Source organism: Petaurus breviceps, unplaced genomic scaffold (assembly GCF_028583685.1).
Source record: "Petaurus breviceps papuanus isolate PSGF00001 unplaced genomic scaffold, PetGlider_PUasm1.0 90750, whole genome shotgun sequence".
NCBI lineage: Eukaryota > Metazoa > Chordata > Mammalia > Diprotodontia > Petauridae > Petaurus > Petaurus breviceps.
This window is the reverse complement of record NW_027187335.1, coordinates 10,274,987-10,299,832: the sequence shown is the minus strand read 5'-3', so window position 1 is coordinate 10,299,832 and position 24,846 is coordinate 10,274,987. Positions and strand designations below refer to the sequence as shown.

The following is a 24,846-nucleotide window of genomic DNA, read 5'->3' as shown; positions in this document are numbered from 1 at the left end:
AGAGAGAGAGAGAGAGAGAGAGAGAGAGAGAGAGAGAGAGAGAGAGAACATGAAATTTACTGGATAAACTGTGAGGAGGATGGCATCAAAAGTACCTGTGGAAAGGCTGGCCTTAGCAAGGAAAAGAGCTACCCCTTCATCTGAGACCAAAGTGTAGAAGGAGATGTCTGAGTGACTTGAAATGAGGAGGAAAGGCTATACTTGTTGAATGGTCTCCATAGGCAATGGAAAGCTACTGATGGGCTTTGAGAAGGGAGGTGACATGTGTAAGTGAGTCTTTAAATAAAATTTGAAAGTGGTGGGTAGAAGGCATTGGAGAAGAGGGAGAGTTGGAGAGGGTGGGGGTGGGAACTTAATTTATAAATTGTTTAGGACTAAGTGGTTGCTAAGGCCATGGAAGAAACTAGCTTTGACTACACTAAAAACAAACCAAACCCAACAACCTCTGAACTTGACAAGCATTAAGCAAAACAGGCATTTCCATATAGACAGTATAATAGCAGAAGATTGTACGTGAAACTGTGGGTCTCTATTATATATAACTTATTTTTCTTTTAAATATAAATAAATTCAGCTTGTAACTTCAGGATCCTTTCTGGTTCTCCTTTTCTTTTCTGTTTGGCTACTTGTCTGAGAAGCTTGGTGGTGAAAGGAAGGAGGAAAGTGGGATGGTAGTTTAAGGAAATTGAGGCCCAATTAAAGTAGCATACTTAAAGTAGCATAGGTGAATGAGAGCTGAGTCACTTACCCAGGTCCTCTCACTGCAGATTTACACTATTTCATTACAACTTGTGTCCATAGACACAATCCAAGACATCTATTAAGTGACTTTTTGTTGTTGTAGTTCAGTTATTTCAGGTGTGTCCCACTCTTCACGACCTCCTTTGGGGTTTTCTTGGCAAAGATACTGGAGTGGTTTGCTGCTTCATCCTCCAGCTCATTTTACAGATGAGGAAACTGAGGTGAACATGGTTAAGTGACTTACCCAGGGTAACACAGCTAGTAAGTGTCTAAGGTCCAATTTGAATTCGAGTCTTCTTGACTCCAGGCCCAACATTCTATTCATTGCACCACCTAGCTGCCCCTTTTACATGCCTACTTTGTGCCAGACACTGTGTTAAAAACCAAAGATACAAAAATCTGCCCCCAGGAAGCCTACGTTCTATTGGGGGAGGGGGAAAACAACATGTCAACAGTTCAATAAATATCAAATAACTATAAAACAAATGCAAAGTTATTTGAAGGAGAGAACTGTTAACAACTAGAAAGGACCAGGAGAAATTTTTTGTAGGGTCTTGCTCTTGATCGGCACCTTGGAAGGAGCTCAGGATGACAAGGTGAGAAGGGAGTGAATTCTACACTGAGGACACAGGGATAGGAAGAGGATATTCCTCTGCTGCGGACAGGAAGGAAGCCAGCTTGGCTGGACCAATGAGAATGTAAGGGAGGGAAACAGGAAATCAGCTGAGAGACCGAAAGCAGAGAACCAAAGGCTTTTAAATGCCAAGTGAAGACTGTATTTTAGCCCAGAGGCAGAGGACTCCATCAGTCAATTGACAAACACTTGTTAAGCATCTCCTATCGACCAAGGGATATAAAAACAAAGAAGACTCAAACAATCTCTCCTTTCCAAGGAGCTAATGCAAAGCTTTGAATGCCAGGTTAAGGATTTGCTCCAGAATGTCTCCCTAGGTTTTTGAACAGGAAAAGGTGGAAGTTGGGTATTTCAGGAAGATTAATTTAGTGGCACTATACAAGGCCACCTTGGAGGGTGAGAGAGGAATAAGAGTCAAGGAGACTAGTTAGATAGCTATTCCAGGTGGAATAGATTAGAAGGAAAAATCAATAGGAATTAGTGACTGATTAAATTGGAGGCCTGGGAGAGGAGAGAGATAATATAACTTTGAGGTCTCTAGCCTGGAAGCCTAGGAGGATGCTGTCGTTAGTAGACATAGGGAAGCTTAGGTGAGAACTTTAATAGTTGTCTGTGTTATAAACAGTTATAAACAGGTTGAGTTTGTGACCAGACAGATGGATTTGGAGCCAGAAGGGAATTTGAAGATTATCTTCTAGATCAGGGGTGGAGAACCTTTGGCCTCAAGGCCACACGTGGCCCTCTAGATCCTCAAGTTCAGGCCTTTGACTGAATCCAAACTTCACAGAACAAATCCCCTTAATAAAAGGAATTATTCTATAAAACTTGGAGTCAGTCAAAAGGCTGCACCCAAGGACCTAGAAGGTCACATGTGGCCTCGAGGCCTTAGATTCCCCACCCCTGTTCTAGATCAACCCCTTAATTTTGCAAATGATGAAACTGAGGCCAAGGGCAAGGCAAAGCCAGGTTTTGAACCTGGCTTTCTGACTCCAAATCCAAATTCTCTTTTCCCTGGATGCAGAGAAATATTCATCATGCAGGTAGAGATATGGGAGAGGAGGTCAGAACTAGGGATTTGGGAGTCATAGCACTGCAGGGTGATAGGACTGGAAAGGACCTTTGAGGCTCTCTCTGTTGAGGGAGGCCAAAGGAGAAAGTGAAACCATTGAAGATGACAAAAGGATTCACAGAGAGATAGGGAGACTCTGGAAATAAAGGAGAGAATATCAGAAAGGGAGTGAGGAGAGAGAGGGCAGGGAATAGTTCATAGTATCAAATGCTAACAAAAGCTCTCAGAGAGAGGTCTTTGAAAAGGCCATTGGATTTGGCGACTAGGAAATCATGGGTGATGTTGGAGAAAGCAATTTCAATGAGGGCTAGAGATAGCGGCAGCTTAGAAGGAGTTAGGGTGTGAGGAGGTGAAGAGGAAGTAGGGGCAGCTTTCATTCCCACTCACATACTCATTTGTATACTCACCACATTCCAATTCTCTCACACACTCATTGAACATTAACAAACAACTCACTCGAACTTAAACAGACCTCCTTTGGAAAATCCCTTCCACCCTCCAGCTGCTCAGGCCTCTTGGGGAGTGGGGGTGGGGTTGGGGTTGAGGGTGAGGTGGGTCATATGTGTTGTTGATTGAAGTACCAGAGGGAATTCAGGGATGTGGTGGGCAGGAATGAAAAATGGAGGGAGTAGAAGCACAACCCTCCCTCGGCTCCAGCTTCCACCCTCCCCAATCCATGTAAAAAGGGGACTCTAAACAAACTTTGGAGCTGCAGAACCCACAAAATGACACAGAGAAGCTAACCTCCCGCTGAGAACAGCCCGGCAGGCCCGCAGGAATCGGCCAGCGCAACACTCTGGGAGCTGAGCCCAGCATCACGCCAAGGCTTTAGCCCCAGGGCGGGCCTGACCAGCGGCCTGCCAGAGGGACTCAAGATCAGCAGCAGCTGTGGCTGTTTGCAGATTTATCAACACGTAGATGCGAAGGACAAGGTGAGAGGCCAGTGCAGTCTGGACTTTGGGACCCAGTAAGTGGGAGTGCGTGGCTTTTACCCCCGGGGCGAGAAACAGCTGAGACGCCAGCACAGCCTGCCAGCACCACGTGGTGGCTTCAGCTCCTGGCCTGCAGAGTCTAGGGGAACCAAGCACCAGTCTGAGGGGTAATCGCTCTTGCTTTAACCTGCTTGGATCTGGATTGCAGTCTAGGGTGGAGGTCCTGGGGTGTGTGTCCAGCTTGCCAGAGTGTGTGGAGACCTCAGAGAGGGCACCCATCTAATACCTCCGGCAGCTGAGAAAACCCCAGCGTTTGGGACGAAAACTCCCCTGTCTGGTGGCAGAGTCCTACTGTGGCAAAAAGCCCCAAAGTCAAATCATTGAGTGGCAAAATGAGCAGGCAAAGGAAACAAAGCAGACAGAAGATCCCAACATTACACTCCTATTTTGGGGATAAGAAGGAGCAAGGCATGGAACAGGAGGAAAACAGTGAAGTCAGAACTCCTGCACCAAAAGCTTCAAAGGAAAATACAAGCTGGTTACAGGCCATACAGGACCTTAAGAAGCAGATAAGAGAAGTGGAGGAAAAATTGGGAAGAGAAATGAGAACAATGCAAGAAAATTATGAAATGAGAGTCAACAGCCTGACTGAAGAAAATAATACCTTAAAAAACAGACTGACTCAAATGGCAAAGGAGGCTCAAAAAGGCAATGAGGAGAAGAATGCCTTAAAAAGTCGAATTTGCCAGATGGAAAAAGGATCTCAAAAGCTCACTGAGGAGAATCATTGCTTCAGAATTAGATTGGAGCAAATGGAAGCTAATGACTTTATGAGAAATCAAGATGCTGTTAAACAGATCCAAACAAATGAAAGAATAGAAGGCAATGTGAAATATCTCATGGGAAAAACCACTGACCTGGAAAATAGATCCAGGAGAGAGAATTTAAAAATTATTGGACTGCCTGAGAGCCATGACCAAAGTAAGAGCCTGGAAAGCATCCTCCAGGAAGTTCTCAAAGAAAACTGCCCTGATGTTTTAGAACCAGAGGGAAAAATAGAGGTTGAAAGAATCCACCGATCACCTCCTGAAAAAGATCCCAAAAAGAAAACTCCTAGGAATATTATAGCCAGGTTCCGGAATTCCCACATTAAGGAGAGAATATTACAAGCAGCCAGGAAGAAACAATTTGAATATTGTGGAAACACAATCAGGATAACCCAAGATCTGGCAGCTTCTACACTGAGGGATCGAAGGGCCTGGAATGTGATATTCCGGAGGTCAAGGGAGCTGGGATTAAAATCAAGAGTCACCTACCCAGCAAAACTGAGTATCACATTTCAGGGGAAAATATGATCATTCAGGGGAATAGAGGACTTTCAAGCATTCTTGCTGAAAAAACCAGAGTTGAATAGAAAATTTGACATTCAGATACAAGAAGCAAGAGAAGCATGAGAAGGTAAACAGGGAAAAGAAATCATAAGGAACTTATCAAAGTTGAACAATTTTTTTTTGAGGCAATTGGGGTTGAGTGGCTTGCTCGGGGTTGCATGGCCGGTTGTTGTTTCTGGGTGTGGTGCTGGGTGTCTGGGCCCGGATTTGATCTGGGTCGTCCCGGCACTGGGGCCGGTGCTCTTGGTCGCTGGGCCACCTGGCCAAAGTTGAACTATTAACATTCCTACATGGAAAAACAATAATTGTAACTTATGAAACTTTTCTCAGTAGTTGAAGGGATTAGAAATATATATGTCTTTATATGAGGGTATGCGGGCATATGAATACATATGTGAATGTGTGTATGTACGTTTACAAGTATACATAGATAGAGGGCACAGGACCAATTTAACAGGAAGGGATGATACTTAAAAGGTGAAATTAAGAGGTGAGAGGAATATAATGAGAGGAGATGGGGAGAGACAGAGTAGGGCAAACTATCTCATACAGAAGAGGCAAGGGAAAATGGTTACAATGGAGTGGAAGAATAGAAAGGCAAAAGGGAATGGGTCAACCTTATTCCTATTGAATCTGGCTTGAGGAGGGAGGGAAATACACACTAAATAGGGGATCTCACCCTCCAGGAGAATAGGGGGGGAAGGGGATGTGAGGGGGAATGATGGAAGGGAGGGCAGGCTGGGGGGGAGGGAAGTTGGAAGCACCCACTTGTGAAAAGGGACAGGATCAAAGTAGAGAATAGAACAAGTGGGAGGTGGGATAGGAGGGAGGGAAATATAGTCAGTCTTTTACAATACATCTACTATGTTATTGTTTTGCATTAGCCGCACATGTACAACCTATACTGAACTGCTTGTCTCCCCAGTGGGGGTGGGTGGCAGGGGGGGAAGGGAATGAATCTGGAATTGAAAGTTTTAAAAATCAAATATTCAAATATATATATATATATATATAAAGAAAAATGGAAAAGCATTTATTGAGCGCTTACTGTATGCCAGGTACTCTGCTAAGTGCAGGGGACATAAATAGAGAAATAGAGTCCCCCGTGCTCAGTCTAAAGGGGAAGGGAACATATATTTGCAGGGAGAATGGCAAAGTCCAGTGGTCACTGGGATCCAGGAGCAAGGCAGATGGTAATGCATTTTATGGTCATTTGCATTAATAAAACCATATCTGTTTCTGATTTTGAGCCATTTGGTGGTGCCAAGGGCTTTTGTGCCTATCATCACCTGAATGTTGCTATTCATTCATTCCACAAACATTTATTTAGGGCATGCTACAAATAAGGCACTTTGCTAAACTTTAGACATACAAAGATAAATGGACATAGATCTTGTTCTTAAAGAACAGGTTGAGAGCAGGACACAGAGAGTACAGTTTTCCTGGACGGTAAAAAGAAGCAATGGAAAAGTAACTTGGAACCTTATTGTGAAGAGCCTTGAATGACAGAAAACAGACATTTATTTTGATTTTGTAGATGATGGGAGCTTGTGTTGATTGATTTTAAGTAGAGAAGCTGTGAGTAGATACATGACAATATTAGAAGGTTCCAATAGGAGGAAGACTTGGTCAGCAGAGTGAAGACTAAGTTAGAGAGCTCCCTTATCTGAGCTCTTCTCTTTCTGACCAGGTATTTTCTATCTTCTCTTGAATGCTTTTTTTTCTTTTTCTTCTCTTCTTTTCCTTTTCTTTCTTCCTTGTAAGATCACAGGATCAAGGATTTAAAGTTGGAAAGGATCTTACAGGCTTCTCTTTTTACAGATGAGTAAACTGAGGCAAAATGGTGTTGGATTGGAGGATTCCCAAGTTCCTTTCTAATAGGATATTATAAAGCATTTATATGTTGGACTTCAAGTGAGAGAGACTGGAGTTCAGATCCTGCCCCAGATACTTATTAGTTATGAGACTAGGCAAGTAACTTAATCTCTGTTGCATCAGTTTTCTAATCTGTCAAATGGGGATAATAATAGCACCCACCTCTAAGAGTTGTTGTGAAGATCAAGAGAAATAATGTTACACGAGGCACTTTGCAAACCTTAAAGTGCTATATAAGTACTAATCATCAATATTATTATTACTATAAATTCCTTGGAGGTAAGTATAACTTCATTTTGGGGGCAGATAGATGGCTCAGTGGATAGAGTGCCAGACCTGGAGTCAGGAAAACACATCTTCCCAAGTTCAAATCTGGTCTCAGACACTTATTAGCTGTGTGACCATGGGCAAGTCACAACCCTGTTTGCCTCAGTTTTCTCATCTGTAAAATGAGCTGAAGAAGAAAATGGCAAACCTCTCCCAGTATCTTTGAGAAGAAAACTCCAGATGGGGTCATGGAAAGTTATAGACACACCTGAAACAACTGAGCAATAAAAAAAAAAATCCACCTCCCAGTTCATTAAATATAATGGGCCCTTAACTATTGCTACAGTTTAGAGATTACAGATTCAAAGCTAGAAGGAAACCCTAGAGGCCAGCAAATCCAACCTGTCATTTTATAGATGAGAAAACTGAGGGTAGGAGAAGTTAAATAACTTGTCCAGGGTCATACAACCAGTAAGTGTCAGGATTTGAAGTCAGTTCTTCTTGGAATGAATGAATAAATGAAACTCTCTCTCTGCCCCCCCTTTTTTTTTAAAGAATTATAACTACCTTTCCTTTCTATCTTATGGATTAGCTAACCTTTGTTATTTTCTTCTTCTTTCTGCAGGACCCAAACCTGACGTTGCACACAGATGACCCAGACCTTACCCCCTGCTTCCAGAACTCTCTGCTTGCTTGGGCCCCTTGCATCTACCTCTGGGCTTCCTTGCCCTGTTACTTGCTCTACCTCCGGCGACAAAACCAAGGCTACATCATCCTTTCTGGCCTTTGTAGACTCAAGACGGTCAGTGATTTAGACAAGGGTGCCTTTGGGTAGGGGAAAGTCATTGTCTGGCTGCTGATGTCTTGGAGTGGAAGAGAAATTGTACTCGAGGCCCTAATTTCCCTAGTTGCTAGGCCAGTCTCTGAAGGTCCTTACTACTCTTCCCCCATCCCTGTCCTGGCCCACAGTAATTGGCAAGATGTCTTTTAGGCCCATGGCCAACTGGGAAACTCCCTGTATTCGGAAGTTGAATCAAATTCCTCAGTGCTTCATCCTGAGCCTGGGTCTTCTCAGCCCTGTAATTCTCAGGCTGTGTATAGACTTAGTGGTTGACTGCTGCCAGTGGACTCTCCTCTGGGTCAGCAGCAACTCTTAGCATATGATGGGGGCTTTCCTTTTCTCAACCCCTTTAATCCTAAAGGAAGGCTTCAATCTCCCCAGCTCCCTGCCCCTGTTCCTGCCCCTGCCCCTGCTCCCCTCCACAGTGCCTTCATCTCTTGGTAGGCAGTTGGCGTCTCGCTGTGGTGTGTGACATGGGCCGATCTCTTCTACTCCTTCTCTGGCCTGGTGAGGGGCTTCGTCCCTGCCCCCATCTACTTTGTGACTCCCCTCATCTTGGGGGTCACCATGGTTAGTATGGGATTCTAGAAGCTTGGGAGAGGGGAGGCAGGTTGACTTTGGAGTTGGGGTAGGTCTAGTGCCCCTGGAAGGATGGTAATGGCATTGCTAGTGGCAGCCTGGGGCAAGGTACTCATGACTTTGAAACACTTATACTGGGTATACTGGGGGACCTCTGGGGAGGGAAAAATGGTGACACAAACGGTATCTACATATTATTTTTCCTCATAGAATGTAAGCTCCTTGAGGGCAGGACTTTTTCATTTGTGTATATGTGTAGACATAAATACACATATAATACATATATACAATATACATGTGTATACATATATACTGTATACATATCATATATAACATATAATACACATATAATATACTGTATGTGTAATATACATAACATACATAAAATATATAATACATATATCTATATATACATATATCTATATCTATGTAAGTAGAGATAGATATAGCTATAGATATATATCCAGTGCCTCACACTAACACTTAAATCTGTGCTTTTTGATTGATTGATCTAGCCCGGAGGCTCCTCCCCTCCCATCTTCCCTTTAACTGAAATAGAGATCTGGGGGGATCACGGGGGTGGGGGTGATAAGGATGCCCTCTGGTAGCCAGATATTAACCTACACTGCCACATGCAACGGATCCATGTTTCTTCTCTGTATTCTTCTCCCCTCAGCTCCTGGCCACCCTACTGATTCAGTATGAACGGCTGCGGGGTGTGCGATCCTCTGGCATCCTTATCATCTTTTGGTTCTTGTCTTGTGTCTGTGCCATTGTTCCTTTTCGCTCCAAAATCCTCACTACCTTGAAAGAGGTATTGTGTGTCTATGTGTGGGGGGATGGGTCAGGTCCAAGTTCCCTGGGGGAATGACCCCTTGGTAACATCACAATGATTCCTCCCTCAGTTGGGGCCTCCTATCATCATATATAGGCATCTAGGTAGTGCTGTGGATAGAGAGCACTGGGCTTGGAATCAGGAAGACTAAGTTCAAATTTGGTCTAAGATGCTTACTAGCTATATGACTCTGGGCAAGTCACTTAGCCCTGTTTAGCCTAGTTTCTTCATTTGGAAAATGAATAGGAGAAGGAAATGGCAAATCCTTCCAGTATCTTTTATCAAGAAAACCCCAAATGGGGTCACAAAGAATCAGACATGACTTGAAACAACTGAACATCACCAAATGTTCAGATTATCTGAAATAGATGTGAGAAAATAGAGCGGGAGATAGCATCTTTAGAAAGGGCTTGGGGCAGGGTCTGGATCTGGACTCCAATGATAACAGCCGCAGGCACACCCATAGACAATCTCCTTCTTCATAACCATGCCTCTCCCAAACCTCTTGTCCTTCACAGGGTGAAGTCAAAGACAAGTTCCGTTTTACTACATTCTACATATACTTTGCCCTTATTCTTTTCTCACTCGTCCTTTCCTGCTTCAAGGACAAGCCACCTTTTTTTTCACCCTCTATCAATGTGGACCATGTAAGTGATTGGGAGAGATGGTGTTAGGAGGGAAAGTGGAGTTTGGGGAAATTATACCTTGGGTTCATCGAGTCATTTTCCCCAGGATGCTCCTTCCCTAGGCTTGGGTGAAGGCCTCCCACAGTGGGCCAGAGGGTATGTGGAGGGTTGTGGGGGATAAAGAACTTATCCCTAACACCCTAGAAGGAAGGGAGAGGGTATTAGGCATTGAGTGGCACAAAGGGTAGAGACTGTGGGAGTTGGTGGTATTGGTTGCTCTTGCTGTGGGAACAAGGGAGCAAGAACAATCTGGAATGCTCTGATTCCTTCCTCATGACCTCTATCTCCAATCCTAAAATGACTGCTCAAACCTTGGCAGAATCCTTGTCCAGAGGCCAGTGCTGGTTTCCTCTCTCGTCTGACCTTCTGGTGGTTCACTAAGTGAGTTGACTTTTCCTGACATTGATCTTTTGAGGGTGGGAGTTGGAAACCAAAGAACTGATTTGGTCTCCTTGACTTCAGAGCCATGTGTTTCGTTTGTTCCCAACCTTCTTCTGCTCCAAATATAAGATAGAGTCCAGCTCAGGGAACCATGTCTGTTAATTGGGGTTAATCACCAACCTTCAGCTCCAATCTGCAGGGTCAGCTGCCAATCCTGAATCTGGTTAGAGGTAGGACATGCCCCCAGGCCAGATGTATAGGGGTAATTAGCCTCACAAGGGTACCAGTAGTAGGTACATTGGCCTTCAGCAATCTGGCTGGTTTGTCATCTTCCTTGACTGGCCTCAGAGTCAGATCATCAAGTGGTAATTATGCCTTTGACCCTCAAACTGGTAGCTCATTATCTCTAATTCATAGAAAGGAAGCCTGAGCTCCTGACCCAACACACCTTCCATGACCTAACTACCTCTAACCTGGATATTAAGCCCAGGGAAGTGCAAACAAAGCTTGAATCAGATTGAAAGGTGATCAGATTTCCTTGTGTTGGATGGAGGTGGGGTAAGATAAGGGGCCAAGGAAAGGATTGAGGGCTAGATGACCACCTATCCCCCTCAATGGTTCTATGACAAATTCTTGGATAACAGGTCCACCATGAAACCCTTTTCTCCAGTCTTGTGCCCATTGAAACCTAAAATCCTGTACTACCACTAACCAAGGGCAGAATTCCATTAGTCTATTTCTCTTTGTGAGTGATTATGTCCCCCTCTTCCTTTTCCCCTTCTCTTTAGCCTGGCCATCCTTGGGTATCGACAGCCTCTGGAAGAGAAGGACCTGTGGTCTCTGAATGAGGAAGACTCTTCAAAAGTTGTGGTGTCTCGGCTGCTCAAGGAGTGGGAAAAGCAGAAAGCACAGGCCAAACAGTGAGGAGGCCCTTTCCTCTTGAAGTTACAGTCAATAACCAGCAAGCTTTTATTGAAAGCATTTATTAAGTATTTTGTGTGAAGCAGTGCTAAGTATAGGAAAAAAGGGGGAGGGCGACCCTCAGGAAAGAGTCAGTTGGTTCCTTGATACTAGCACCTTCTTCCATTCCTTCCTTAGGTACCTCTCTCCTTAGGAGGTGTGTTGCATTTCTGAAACACCTATTCTTACACACACACACACATACACACACACACATCTTTATTTTTAGTTTTCATCATTCACTCCCATAAATTTTTTATTTTTTCCCCTTCCTTCCCCTCCTCCCTCCCCAAGATAGCATGCAGTCTGATAGAGGCTCTACATATACATTGCTGTTAAACATATTTTCACATTAGTCATGTTGTAAAGAAGAATAGAATGAATGAGAGGAACAATGAGAAAGAAAAAAAAAACAAAAAAAAAGTCTGCTCCACTCTACATTCAGACTCCATAGTTCCTTCTCTCCATGTGGATGGCATTTTCCATCATGAGTCCTTTGGAATTGTTTTAGGACCTCGTATTGCTGAGAAGGGCTATCTATCAAAGTCAGTCATCGAATACTGTAATGCCTGTTCTTTCTTAAGCCTGCCCTTGATAGTCATTTCATATAGAATTTATTGGTTAGCTCTCCTGAGTAAAAGGTCCCCCCACTCCTCTATTCCTGACCCTGAGTCCCCTGAGTCTGGTGGCCTAGTGACCTCACTGGTGACTTCCTTTGACCTCAGGTCAGGGAGAGAGGCTAGACTCTACATATTCCCTCAGAGAGGAAAGTGAGTCCCAAGAACAGGGCAGTTCCCTACTTCTTTTCTTCGGTGATCTATATTTTATGTCCTATCTCTGGGCCTCAGTTTCCTCATTTGTAAAATGAAAAAGTTAATCTCTAAGGTTCCCTGGTTCCAGTCTTTAAATACTTGATCTGCAGACAGGAGAGTGGATAAGACAACTCTTTAGGTCAAGGGCTCTAGACTCTTTTGTTTCCTGTACCCCTTTAGCAGTCTCATGAAACCTAGGGACCTCTTCTCAGAATCATGTTTTTAAATAGTTGAAGGAAATAGTGCATTTCAGTTTGAATTTAGTGAAAAATGAAGATAGAATTTTTTCTCCATTCAAGTTCATGGATCCCCAGAAATCTATCCATGGAATCCTTGGTGGGTGTTATCTTGGATCCTTGGGGGTGGGGGGTGTTATCTGTGGATTCCATATTAAGAATTGCTGGTTTAGGCCAAGATGGCCATCAGAAGGGCAATAAGGAATTCAGGAATCTGCCCCCTAGATATTTGCCCTGGTCAGCTCATCAGGGGAAAGAGATAAGAGTTCATAGACCTCCTCTTCCTCTGACCCTTTTCAGCCCCAGGATTGCATATACTCTCTGTCTCCCTGTTTCCATCTGGCTGTGGATTTCACACTCTTCTCTCTGCCTCCTCCTCCATCTCTCCATCCTCTTCTAGGCCTGGGGCTGGAAGCCTTTTAAACTCAAAACTGCCTTCTGTTGATTGGCTGTCAGCCTAGCTTGAGATACAGGATTGTCAGCAGAATCTCAGCTTCTGTGTTTCTGAGCCTTCTGAACGTCACACCCTGCCCGCACCCCTCCCCCTACCTCCAACAAATGGTCACCCTTCCTGCTTTGCTTCCCCTGACACCTCCCCATACCCCCCCTCCCATTGTAACTTCCCCCATCCCAGCTGCAAATCTGCCTCTTTGGGGCCTCAGCAAATGAGCTGAAACCAGGTCCTCTTATCTTCCCTTGTGATTAAGAAACCATTTAGAATTTGTGCTACTGGCTGGCGCAGCAACCTCCCCAGAGCCAGCTGGGTATGTAGGAAGGGACTGTAGCTAATTCTTCTCCTAACTTTCTCCATCTCATCCCATCTCAAGCCCAGAGAGGTTTAGGAATTGCTGGGAATTTTGGCCTTCCAGTTTGGGGTTAGGGGGGAGAAGGCCAAAGTATGAGAGGGTATGGTGAAGATGAAATCTCTGTCCCTGATAGATCTATAGCTGAGGTCCCAAATCCAATTCATTCTCATTCATTGGAGAATTAACAGTCCCGTTCTGTTTGAGGAGAGGTCACCTCTGAAAGGGACTGCCCTGAATATGGGTTTGAGAGAAGAGCAAGTACTTTCCTCCTCCAACCTCAATGAAGAAACACCCCCCCCCAATCCAACTACACACCCTATTCAACCCTTCTATATAGGCTTTCTGACTGTCTTTGTATCCTCTGCTCCCTTCTCACCCAGGCCCAAAGATGTGGCATTTACAAAGACCACCAATGCAAAGGGGAGGGTCCCCAATGAAGAGGCAGGGGAAGGTGATGTTCTGCTGTCTGATCAGCCTAAGAAACGGGAGCCATCCTTTCTTCGGGCCTTGCTGATGACTTTTGGACCTTACTTCCTCATCGGCTCTTTCTACAAGTTGATCCAAGACTTGCTGTCCTTTGTCAACCCTCAACTGCTCAGGTCTGACTCTATTCCTTCAGGCTGTAGGTTCCTTTGGGTATCTTTACCATGGGGCAGGAATGAATGGGATGAATGGAATTATCTTATGTTTTGGTGAAAAGACCAACAAAGTCAGGACACCTGTATCAAATCCTGTCTCCGACATGTATCAATTATGGGAATGTGGACAATCCTTTTCATCACTTAGCCTCAGTCTCCCCATCTGGAAAATAAGGAGAATTAAAACTGACCATATCTACTGGGATTTTCTTTAACTACTAATGCACAGAGCTGAGTCCAGGTCAGAGGGCAACACATTGGTACAAAGTGGAAAAAGCATTAAATTGGAAGAGTCAGGCTTTCCTAACTTGCTGTGTGACTTTGGGAAAGTTACTTCTGACATAATTTTCCTCCTCTGTAGTTGATTTTAGTGTTGTCCAGTTATGTCTGACTCCATTTAGGGTTTTCTTGGCAAAGATACTAGAGTGGTTTGCCATTTCCTTTCCCAGTTCATTTTATAGATGAGGAAACAGGGTTCAGTGACTTGCCCAGGGTCACACAGCTAGTAAATGTCTAAGGCCAGATTTGAACATGGGCCCAGCTGTCTATCCACAGAGCCACACAGCTGCCTCAATAACTATAAGGTACAAATGGATGCTTGTTGAGAACTGAATTCTAGGTGTGTGCTCAAGAGAAAGTTTTCCCGTAGCTGAATCATTGGTGCTAGCCGATAGCCCTCACTTAACTGATGCTTTTCTTCTCCAATCTTCCTGCAGCATATTGATAAGGTTCATTTCGAACCCTTCAGCCCCAGCCTGGTGGGGTTTCTTGGTAGCTGGGCTGATGTTTGGGTGCTCAGTTATGCAGACTCTCATCTTGCACCAGCATTACCAGTATGTCTTTGTGACTGGCATACGGCTTCGTGCGGGGATCACTGGCATCATCTATCGGAAGGTCAGCTGGAAGAGAGGAGGAGGGACTGGGTAGGACGAAGGGCTCCTCATCCTTCCTCATGACCCAACCCTGGGTATAGATGCTAAGCAGACCTGGGAGCCTTTGAGTTACAGTGTGCTCAGGGGTCAGTGCCCAGCCCCGATCCTACATCCCACCCATCCCTCTGCTCTGCTCTGTCTGCTTCTAGGCCCTGCTTATCACCAACTCAGCCAAGCGTTCTTCTACTGTGGGGGAGATTGTCAACCTGATGTCTGTAGATGCCCAGAGATTCACAGACTTGATCACCTACCTCAATATGCTGTGGTCAGCACCCCTGCAGATCATCCTGGCCATCTACTTCTTATGGCAGGTAACTCACCCCTGTCCTAATCCCCCAACATCCTTAGACTTGCCTGCTACCATAATCTCCACCCTCTCATAGTGACCTTCTCACTGGTGTGACTCACTACAGTAACAGGAAGGAAATCATCATTATCCCTGATTCTGAGGGCAAGTAGAAGGATTAGGGTGAGCCTGAACTTACTGAACCTTTGGAGCTCTGCACCCCACCCAGTCCTACTACATGACCTCTTCCCTCCTTCCAAGAAACTCTGTTATAGAATCGAGATGATCAGAATGGGAATCTGTCAGCAGCTGGTCCCTGCCTGACTTGAAGAAGGGGACCCTGGGATTAGTGTAGAGGTGTGTCTATGCATCCATCTCTGTCTGTCTGTCTGTCTCTGCCTCCATCTCTCTGTCTCTGTCTCTCTTTCCTTTTTTTCACTTTGTCTGGCTTTCTTACTATTGAGCTACCTGTCTGACTCATTCTGGCACTGTCTGTTTGGATCTATCTGGTCCTCCTTGCCTGGCCCTCCCTGACTGCTTGGCCTTTTCTAATTATCTATTTTGTTTGTCTTTCTTTGTCTTGTCCTCTCTGGTCTGTCTGTCCTTATTTGGCTCTTCCTGATCCTCTTTGTTCTAGGTTTGCCTGGCTCTCTCTGTCCAGCCTTATCTAGCTTCCTGTTTTTATTTGACTCTTTTTGTCTGTCTTAAAAAATAATAGCTAGGATTTATATAGGGGAAGCTAGGTGGATAAAGTGCCGCAGGACCCAGAGTCAAGAAGACCTGAGTTCAAATCCAGCCTCAGACACTTACTAACTGTGTGACCCTGCGTAAGTCTCTTAACCTTAACCCTGTTTGCCTCCGTTTCCTCATCTATAAAATGAGTTGGTGAAGGAAATGGCAAACAACTTCAGTATCTTTGCCAAGAAAATCCCATGTGGGGTCATGAAGAGTCAGACACAATTAAAATGACTCAAACAACAAAACAAAATTAGGATGATAATAGCACTTATCTTCCAGGGTTGTTATACGAATCAATGAGATAATAATCATAAAACCCTTGGCACATGTTATCATTATTATATATGGTCATAACTTTAGAGCTGGAAGAGACCTGAGAGGTCAACTAAAGCAAATCCTTCATTTAATAGAAGAGGAAATTGAGGGCCAGCGTCCCACAGGTAATGAATGACAGATCTCCAAGACTTAAACTGAAGCCTGCTGGTTTTGAATCCATTGGCATTTCCCCTGTGCCTCTTAAACTGCTGCTTCTGTCTCTCCCTGATCTTCTTCTCTGCCTCAGAACCTGGGTCCCTCCATCCTGGCTGGCGTTGCTTTGATGATTTTATTAATCCCTCTTAATGGAGCCATTGCCATAAAGACTCGGGCATTCCAGGTGGGTGCCAAACCCTAGCCCCAGGAGAGTGTCTGGGTGTGGGGTGAGGGGATGACTTGGGGAAGAGGCTCATGGAGCTGGAATAAGGTATCATTCAGTCTCAGCCACAAGTACTCTGAGTTCTTCCTTTGCCTCATCAAAATTTCCCTTCCAGAAGAAAAGGTTCTCAGGTCTCAGAGTCAAATAAGGGATATTCAGGTATGGGGTGGGATGGGTTGATGTGGTTCCTTTCTTATTAGCCATAATCACGGGAAGAGAAGTAGCATCGCTTCCTCCCCACCCTGAAGAATACTGTGTGTATGTTTTCTATTTATCTATCTGTGTACATTTTGCAGAATGTGAGCTCCATGAGGGCAGGCACTGTTTTCACAGTTTGTTTTGTCTCTCCAGTGCCCAGCTCAGTGACTGGCACATACTAGGTGTTTATGTAAATGCTTGTTGAATGAATTAACTTAATGAATGAACATGATCTTTCCCCTAAAACATACCCAGGTGGAACAGATGGGGTACAAGGACTCCCGAATCAAGCTAATGAATGAGATCCTGAGTGGAATCAAGGTTTTAAAACTGTATGCTTGGGAGCCCAGCTTTTCCCAGATGATAGAGAATATCCGCCAAGGAGAGCTTCGAGTGCTACGCAAGGCAGCCTTCCTCAGTGCAGTGTCCACCTTCACCTGGTTCAGTGCCCCCTTCCTGGTATGATGGGGTGGGAGGAAGGGGGAAAAAGGGGGTGGAAGTGGCTACCCCAAACCTGGAGACCACAATGGGGGAGTCTCTCAGAAGTTAGAAGCCTCTTGACAAGCATCTTGTTGAGCCTCTGGTAGATAGACACAGTTTGGGAGAAAATTGAGGCAAACCGGGTTAAGTGACTTGACTAAGGTCACACAGCTAATAGGTGTCTGAGGCTGGATTTGAACACAGGTTTTCCTGACACCAGGCCCAGGGCTCTATCCATCACACCATCTAGCTGCCTCATAACTTATTCTTTCTGTTTGTCTGGCTCTTCCTGACTCTGACTGTCTGTCTTTATCTGATCCTTTCTCCCTGGCCTTGTCACTTGAGTGATATTCAACTCTGAGAAGGCATCCTCAGCCAATTCAAGGTACACTTAAAAAAGCACTGACCTTGGATTCAGAGGATCAGAGTTCAAATTCTCCTGTTACTTACTACTTGAGTGTGACAGTGAACAAGTCTCTTAATCTCACTGGGCCACGGTTTCCTCATTTGTAAAATGAGGGGTTTTACTAGATGTCCTCAAAGATTCCCTTCTGACTAGGAGCCTATGATTTTCATCACAGCTGTAACTGGGAATCCTGACATTTGGGTCAAACTCAGTTTAACAGAGGTATGGAAGGTGTGATGCAGGAAGAGATAGACAGTACCGTTATGTGGAGGTCCAACCATGTTACCTCCTACTCAGTAATCTCCTGTGGCTCCCCGTCACCTCCAGGATCAAATACAAAACCCTTTGTTTGGTGTGTATAAGTCCTTCCCAATTTAGCTCCCACTCCCACCTTTCCAGTCTTCTTATACCTTACATATCCCCAACCCCCTGCATACTCCTTGAGCCAATGACATTGGTCCCCTTACAGTTCCATGCCTTGACCCAGGGAGTTTTCTTTGTCCCCCATCCTGGAATGCTCTCCTTCCTCATGCCCCCTGGATTCCCCGGCTTCCTTCAAGCCTCAACTAAAGTCCTATATTCTACAGGATGCCTTTCTCAATTCCTCTTAATTCCATTGCTTTCTCTGTTAATTATTTCCTATATTTGCCTGCAAATAATACGTATTTATTTGCTTATCTCCCTGACTAGACTTGTGAGTTCCTTGAGAGCAGAGACTGCCTTTTGCCTCTCTTGACATCCTTAGCACTATACCTGGCACATTGTATGCGCTATATTTTATTGACTGACTTACTAGTTATGTCAGGAAAAGGGTGGTCTGTCTCCTAAGACCTCCTCTGCCCTTGACCAAGCCTCTTCAGCCTCCCCTGGGTCCTAACTCTCTCTCTCTTACCAGCCTTTCAACGATGACTCTCTGCAGAGAAATCTCATCCCACCATCAGGAGGCAGTGTGCCCCCTCCATGTTAGTTCCTGGATCAAAAGCCTTAGTTATGGCTCTGACATCAACAAACATTTATCAAACACCAACTACAGCTAGGTACTCATTGGGGTGAAAAAAGACTTCCCCCAAGTGGTTGCAATATCATAATTCACATTGCATATTTCCATAAACCTGGAAGCAATGACTACATTTTATACAATTATCATTTTGAAGAATGCCAATTCCAAAACATGAAACCATCTCAAGAGATTTGTACTCGTGTTCATGATGCCCCAGACACCTCGAGGCTTGTTCTCACTTCCCCTTCTTCCAAATTTGCTCTCAAACCCACCTCCTCCAGGAAATGGAGCCTAAATCTGCTTTCTAGTCAGAACTTATGCTTCCCCTTGCTTTCCACCTACCTCTCTGTCCTTCTTTGGGCTTTCCTTTCCCTGGTGGGAGGAGAGACATTTGGGCCAGATGTACCATTTCCCCAGACCCTCCTCCCCCTCCACTTACACACACACATACACACACACACACACACACACACACACGAATACACACGCTCTCGCACACGAACACACACACTCGCACATGCATTCACACAAACTCCTTAAGCTTTAAAGTTGGTAAGTATTCTTCAGGGATTTCCTGTACCCTCCTTCTTGGACCTGAAAGTCAGTCTATCTCCCAGGTGTCACTGATCACCTTTGTGGTCTACGTGTCAGTGGATGAGAAGAACATTCTGGATGCAGAAAAGGCTTTTGTGTCTTTGTCGCTGTTTAATATACTAAAATTTCCTCTTAACGCTTTGCCTCAGGTCATCAGCATCTTGGCTCAGGTAACAACAGAGTGGGAATGGGGATCTTATTTGGGGGGGGGGGGGGGGCAATAGTCTCACGGGGCTCCCAAGGTTGTTTGTAGGTAGCCAAGCCTCTGGTTACTAGAATCCTGGAGTGGGTTACCTGGAGTGCTACCCGAGTGCTCTGGCTGGCCCAGAGGGCAGGGAGGAAGGTGTTCTAGTTGGAACCACAGTGGACCACAGCCAGGAGAGGTGATGAGGGCATAGCACAGAGCTGTGGGCTCTCTGGCTTCCTTCCTGACTGGAGCAGGGGGCTGAGGGGACAGTGGCTTGGACAGAGGCCTTAATGTACCTTCCATCTCCTCAGACCAGTGTGTCTCTGAAACGGATCCAGCATTTCTTGAACCATGAAGAGCTCGACCCCCAGTGTGTAGAAACAAAGACCATTTCTCCAGGTCCATAGACTCTTTTCCATGCTCACTTCCTTCCTTTCCTTCTCCATTTGGCATATTTTCCTCCCCAGGCTTCCCCTTTCTCCAGGAAAAAATCCCTTAATCTGCAGTTTCCTTGTTTTTTTTTTTTCCAGTGGCTCCTCCTCTTCCTCTTTTTCCTTCTGCTTTGGGGCTCCCAAGGCTTCCTGCCCACCCAGTCTCCTGACCCTGCCTTCATCTTCCTTCCCTCCCTGTTCTCTTTACCCTACCATCCTCTAAATCCCCACTTCTCCCCGTTTGCTGGCTTTCTGCTTGCTTGCATATCACTCCCAATTAGTCTCCGACTCTCCTTAACCTCTCTTTAGGATTCTGTTCTCCCTATAATTTCTGGATCACTCTCAATGCCCCCAAGACTCCCTGTCTTCTCCATTACTTCCTATCATTCCCTTGATGTCCCCCACCCCCTCACGTGCCCTGAGGAATCCATGGCATCCTAGCATTCCTTTCCCCTTAATTCCACACATATGGGCCCCCTGCCCACCCATATCCCTATTATTCTCGTTCTTTCCTTAATCTCTTCCCTCCAAGACTCCCATGGACCTCCACCCCCATCCTTCCCTACCATTCACTGAGTCTACATTAATCCTTGCTAGCATTCTATTACTCCCATAATTCCTTACCCATCCTTAATCCTCTCAGGACTCTTCACACACTCCCCCACATACATGAACAAAAATGCCTTGAGCATTCCAGGGTACCTCATTGCGCTTTACATCTCCCAGGGCTCCCTGAGCATCTCCTCCACTTACCCCCATGGCTCCCTATTACTCTCTTAATCAGTCTGGCTTTCTGTCCAGCCCTACCTCCATCACTTTCTTTCATTCTCTGAACCCCTCTTATCCCCTCCTAGAATTCTGTGCTCACTCTAAATCTTGTCCATACTTAATCCTCTCCTACTCCCTGCCTTCCTTCTGATTTCCCTTCATGTTATCCCTCCAGGCTCTCTGTGTTTTCTAAAAATCTTTATTCTTTCCCTTCCTTAAGCATCCCTGCAGGGCTTCCTGCCTTTCTTGGCACCCTTTCCCCACAGTCCTATGCCTCCCCATCCCCAGTCCATACCCTCTTTCACTATAGCAAACACCCTTATTACTACAGGCCATTCCATCACCATAGAAAATGGCAGTTTTACCTGGGCCCAGGACCTTCCCACAAGTCTGCACAGGTAAAAACTGCACTCCCTTCAGCCATCTCAACATCTCCTTCACCCTCCTGACAAAGAGGGGCAGAGGAGCAGATTAACTTGGGCAATATTTTTATCCTTAATTCTTCTAGCTCCAAACAATTTGATGTTTAATTTTAGGATAGGTTGACCTGGTTATAGTTTGATTTCTGATGTACATGGGGGTGACTGGAGTTAGGGGGAAGTGTTGGATTTCCAGGGTGAGGAGGCTGGAAATGAGAAGTGGGTTTTTCTCTGCACACACATCCCAGCTCACTCTGAGCCCTTGGTTCCCCCTCCTCCCAATTAGCCTGAATATCCAAGTGCCAAAAGGGTCACTGGTGGCCATAGTGGGACCTGTGGGCTGTGGAAAGACCTCCCTTATATCTGCCTTGCTGGGGGAGATGGAGAAGTTGGAGGGCAAAGTGGCTGTAAAGGTCAGTGAAATGGGCCTGGGATGATTAGGGGCTGAGACAAGAAAGTATTGGGTGGGGGTGATGAGAAAAGAGGCTTGGAGGCAAGTTCACCCCTTCAGGGAGGGGAGGATAGCGAGTGGACCATGGCTGGGTCTTGTCCCAAGTCCCCTCTCCTCAGCCCCATCTTCCTGTGGTGACCCTGAGTGCTGTGTCCAGGGCTCCGTGGCCTATGTACCCCAGCAGGCGTGGATTCAGAATGCCACACTCCAGGACAACATCCTCTTTGGCCAGCCGATGGATCAGAAACGATATCAAGGCATCCTTGAGGCCTGTGCTCTGCTCACTGACCTGGATGTACTGCCTGGAGGAGATCAGACTGAGATTGGGGAGAAGGTGAGTCACGTTTCTTGACTCCCAGAAGCTGGGGATGACCCCACCCATTCAGATATACTCTGTTATCTCCTTGACACATGTACTCAAGCCCCTACTTTTACTTCTAGAAGTATAATGTAGTAGAAAAATAATCAAGAAAGCCTACTGTTCAAATCTTGCTTCAGTCTCTTACTAGCTATGCGGCCCTGGGCAAATCACTTACTTTGTCTGAGTCTCAGTTTCTAAATCTATAAAATGGCGATAATAATAGCTCCTGCCTCATATGATTATTGTGAGGATTATATGAGATAAGGTGTATAAAACCACATATAAATGTTTGCCATTATAATTAAGCACATCTCCCCTGATCTCTGTGATAACTGTCATGAAAAATTCCCTAACCTCAACCCCAACCTCTTATAGAGATAGAAATCTTGGCCCAAACCTCCCCCAACATGTGTACTGAGCCCTTAACGATAATATTAGTAATTAATGGTGAACTCACAATTTGGAGTACCTTGGAGCTTGTAAAGTGCAGTCATTACCACAGTCCTGTGAAAGCCCACCTCTCCTCATTTTACAGGAGAGTAAACCAAGGATTGGAGATATGAACTGACTTGCCCTGGGGTCAGTGCTAAGCTTCAATGGCATGATTCAAACCCAGAACCCCTGGCTCCAAAATTCATCACCCTTTTCACTTTACCACCCTGGCTTTTTTAGCCTATACAATCATCAAAAAATATACAATGAGAAGTCATGTGATCAAGTGGAAAGAACTGTATATTTGGAATTAGGAGAAACCTGAATTCATGTCCCTGAGAACGTTTAATTGCCAGGGGTGTGCTGCTAAAATGTTTAACAACTGGCCCTGGGGGGGGGATGTATGCAGGACATACTTTTAACTGTAATCTGCATCATTAACATGTTATCCATCACTTTCTTAAGTTTAGATAGTCAATAAAACAATAGCTTAAGCCTTGATTTGCAGCATTTGCTGGTATCCAAGGTGTAAATACTCAAGGTGAAAATGCAACAATCTTCTCAGGTATGACCTGGCTCTAGCACTTCCCTACTTAATTCTCTAAAAACCTTGGGCTGGTCACTTGGCCTCTCTGTGACTCAGTCTCCCCATCATAAAATGGAGATAAAACAAATTATCCATCTACTTGAAGGATTGGTGTGAGGATTAAGTGAGCCAGTGCTTACTCTGGAAAACCAAAAGTGCTTTATAAATGTCAGTTATGAGTAGGTCAGAGATAGGGACTGGACCTGAGATTGTACTGACATGGGGGACTCCCAGAAAAAGAAACTCCACTAGCACAGGTTGGTACCTCTTCTGATACTTCTAATCTTGGAGGATTGCCTGGAGTGATGAGAGGGTAAGTGACCTGCCCAAGGTCATACAGTAGCAGTAGCTGTGGCAGGACGTGCACAGTTATTATCATAACGACAATATTATCATACTAAGTAAGGCTAATTTGATATTATAATAACAGCATAATATCTTATTAAATAATAGCAATTTAATAATAATAATATCATAACTGTGTAATCAGCATCCTAACAATAATAACACATAACCAACAAGCATTTATTAATTATCTGCTGTGTACCAGGCTCTGGGTCTGGATCTTCATAGACAAAAAGTAAATAGTTTCTGCCGTCAAAAAATGTAACATAAGGGGAGAGAGAATATACATATATATGTGTATGTATGTGTATGCACATAAATATATATATTTATATACACACATGTGTGCATGTGTGTGTAGATTCGGGGTGTCCCCAAAGTCTTAGTGCAGTTTTTGCTTTAATAGCTTAAACTGCACTAAGACTTCTGGGACACCTTGTATGAGCTAAATTATGAGGTTATTTGTAGGGAATAATTTTCAACTAAAAGTGAAGGGAGGAGAGGAGGAAGGAAAGAAGAGAGGAAGGAGAAAAAAATGAAAGATGGGAAGAAGGAAGGAAGGGAGGCAAGAAAGGAAGGAAGGAAGGGAAGAAAGAAGGAAAGAAGGGAGGGAAGAATGAAGGGAAGAAAGAAGGAAGGAATTGAGAGAAGGAAGGAAAGATGGAAAAAGAAGGATGGGAAGGAAGAAAAGAAAAGGGAAATTATTTTAAAAACTATTATGTGCCAGACACTGTGCTAAGCACAAATATCTCGTCTGAGCTTCATAACAACATTGGAGGTAGATGGTTTTATTATCACCATTTTACCGAAGAGGAAACTGAGACAGAGGAGGGGGGTAGCCCAGGATCTCATAGCTAGTGTCTGAGGCTGGATTTGAACTAAGGTCTTCTTGATTCCAGGCCCAGTGCTCTATCTACTGTGCTACTCTCCACCTTTAGGGGATGTCACATCCTCTAGGGGATCCTCATGCAGGGATGTCACTTGAGCTGATGGGTACAATAATGCTAAAAGGGAACTACCTATTATTGGGAACCAGAAAGAAGACCTGACCAGATAACTTTGTTCCGATGACCTGGCTCTCGGGACCTTAAGTCCCTTCTACCCAACATTTCTCTTGAAGCACTTTGACAAGGGATATCAGTAAGATAAAATCATTAAATACAATGACACTCCTCCTACCCCTTCAAAACACACTCAGCCTCCTGAAGGTTCGGCCTTCCAGGCCTCCTGGACACACCTTCGCCTCCTGGATACACCTTCAGTCCCCTAGACACATTAACCTTCAGTCCACATTCCTGTTTCTGCAGCAGGTGGTTTCCTTTCCTGCTGCTCACCCCTCACCTTATACCTGTTCCCCTAAAGGGAGTGAGGCTCTAGTGCTCCAAAGAGATTCCTCTAGTCAGGGCCTTTCTCCCTTGGGACTGAGAGATGGATAAGGAATAGGGTGGTTGGTGGGTTTGACTTCTTTTCCTGAAAACAGGAAGGATGCTGGAGGGACCTTAAGAATAACTTCCTGAACTATGACTTGGACCCAGCCCCTCTATTCCCCGGGAGCTTCCCCATGACCCTTGGCCAGGGTGTCAAAGGGGTAATGGATTGAAGGGCTTTGACATTAATGAGAGTGTCATTAGAGGCTTCTGGTTCTCAGGACATTAAAAGGATTGTGCTCAGATCCTGGCACTGGAGGAGCCTGAGGGGTGGGAACAGTGGGGCTAGAGAAAGAGCCTGAAAGTTGTTATCTGCCCTAGGGGAGTGTATGAGGAAAGAGACTAGTTGGGTCAGCCTGACCTCACAGGCATCTTACAGGTCATTACAGACTGAGTGCTAGAAAGGATAAGTAAGTGATTTGTCTACC

General features: G+C 45.0%; 2 protein-coding genes across 2 annotated transcripts in view; one reads left to right on the top strand and one right to left on the bottom strand.

The window, feature by feature from the left end:
* MRPL27 (mitochondrial ribosomal protein L27) overlaps window positions 1-24,846 on the bottom strand; it is a 477,291-nt gene that overhangs the window by 378,201 nt on the left and 74,244 nt on the right. The window lies entirely within an intron of this gene.
* The window catches only part of ABCC3 (ATP binding cassette subfamily C member 3), a 73,232-nt gene that overhangs the window by 24,585 nt on the left and 23,801 nt on the right, over window positions 1-24,846 (top strand). The window contains exons 2-17 of the mRNA XM_069067533.1: window positions 7,535-7,711; window positions 8,195-8,320; window positions 9,006-9,143; window positions 9,683-9,811; window positions 10,170-10,231; window positions 11,020-11,151; window positions 13,426-13,644; window positions 14,400-14,577; window positions 14,765-14,926; window positions 16,202-16,294; window positions 16,787-16,990; window positions 19,035-19,181; window positions 19,510-19,597; window positions 20,729-20,795; window positions 21,103-21,229; window positions 21,425-21,601. Coding sequence (XP_068923634.1) covers window positions 7,535-7,711; window positions 8,195-8,320; window positions 9,006-9,143; window positions 9,683-9,811; window positions 10,170-10,231; window positions 11,020-11,151; window positions 13,426-13,644; window positions 14,400-14,577; window positions 14,765-14,926; window positions 16,202-16,294; window positions 16,787-16,990; window positions 19,035-19,181; window positions 19,510-19,597; window positions 20,729-20,795; window positions 21,103-21,229; window positions 21,425-21,601 — 2,226 coding nt within the window. The remainder of the gene's footprint in view (window positions 1-7,534; window positions 7,712-8,194; window positions 8,321-9,005; window positions 9,144-9,682; window positions 9,812-10,169; window positions 10,232-11,019; window positions 11,152-13,425; window positions 13,645-14,399; window positions 14,578-14,764; window positions 14,927-16,201; window positions 16,295-16,786; window positions 16,991-19,034; window positions 19,182-19,509; window positions 19,598-20,728; window positions 20,796-21,102; window positions 21,230-21,424; window positions 21,602-24,846) is intronic.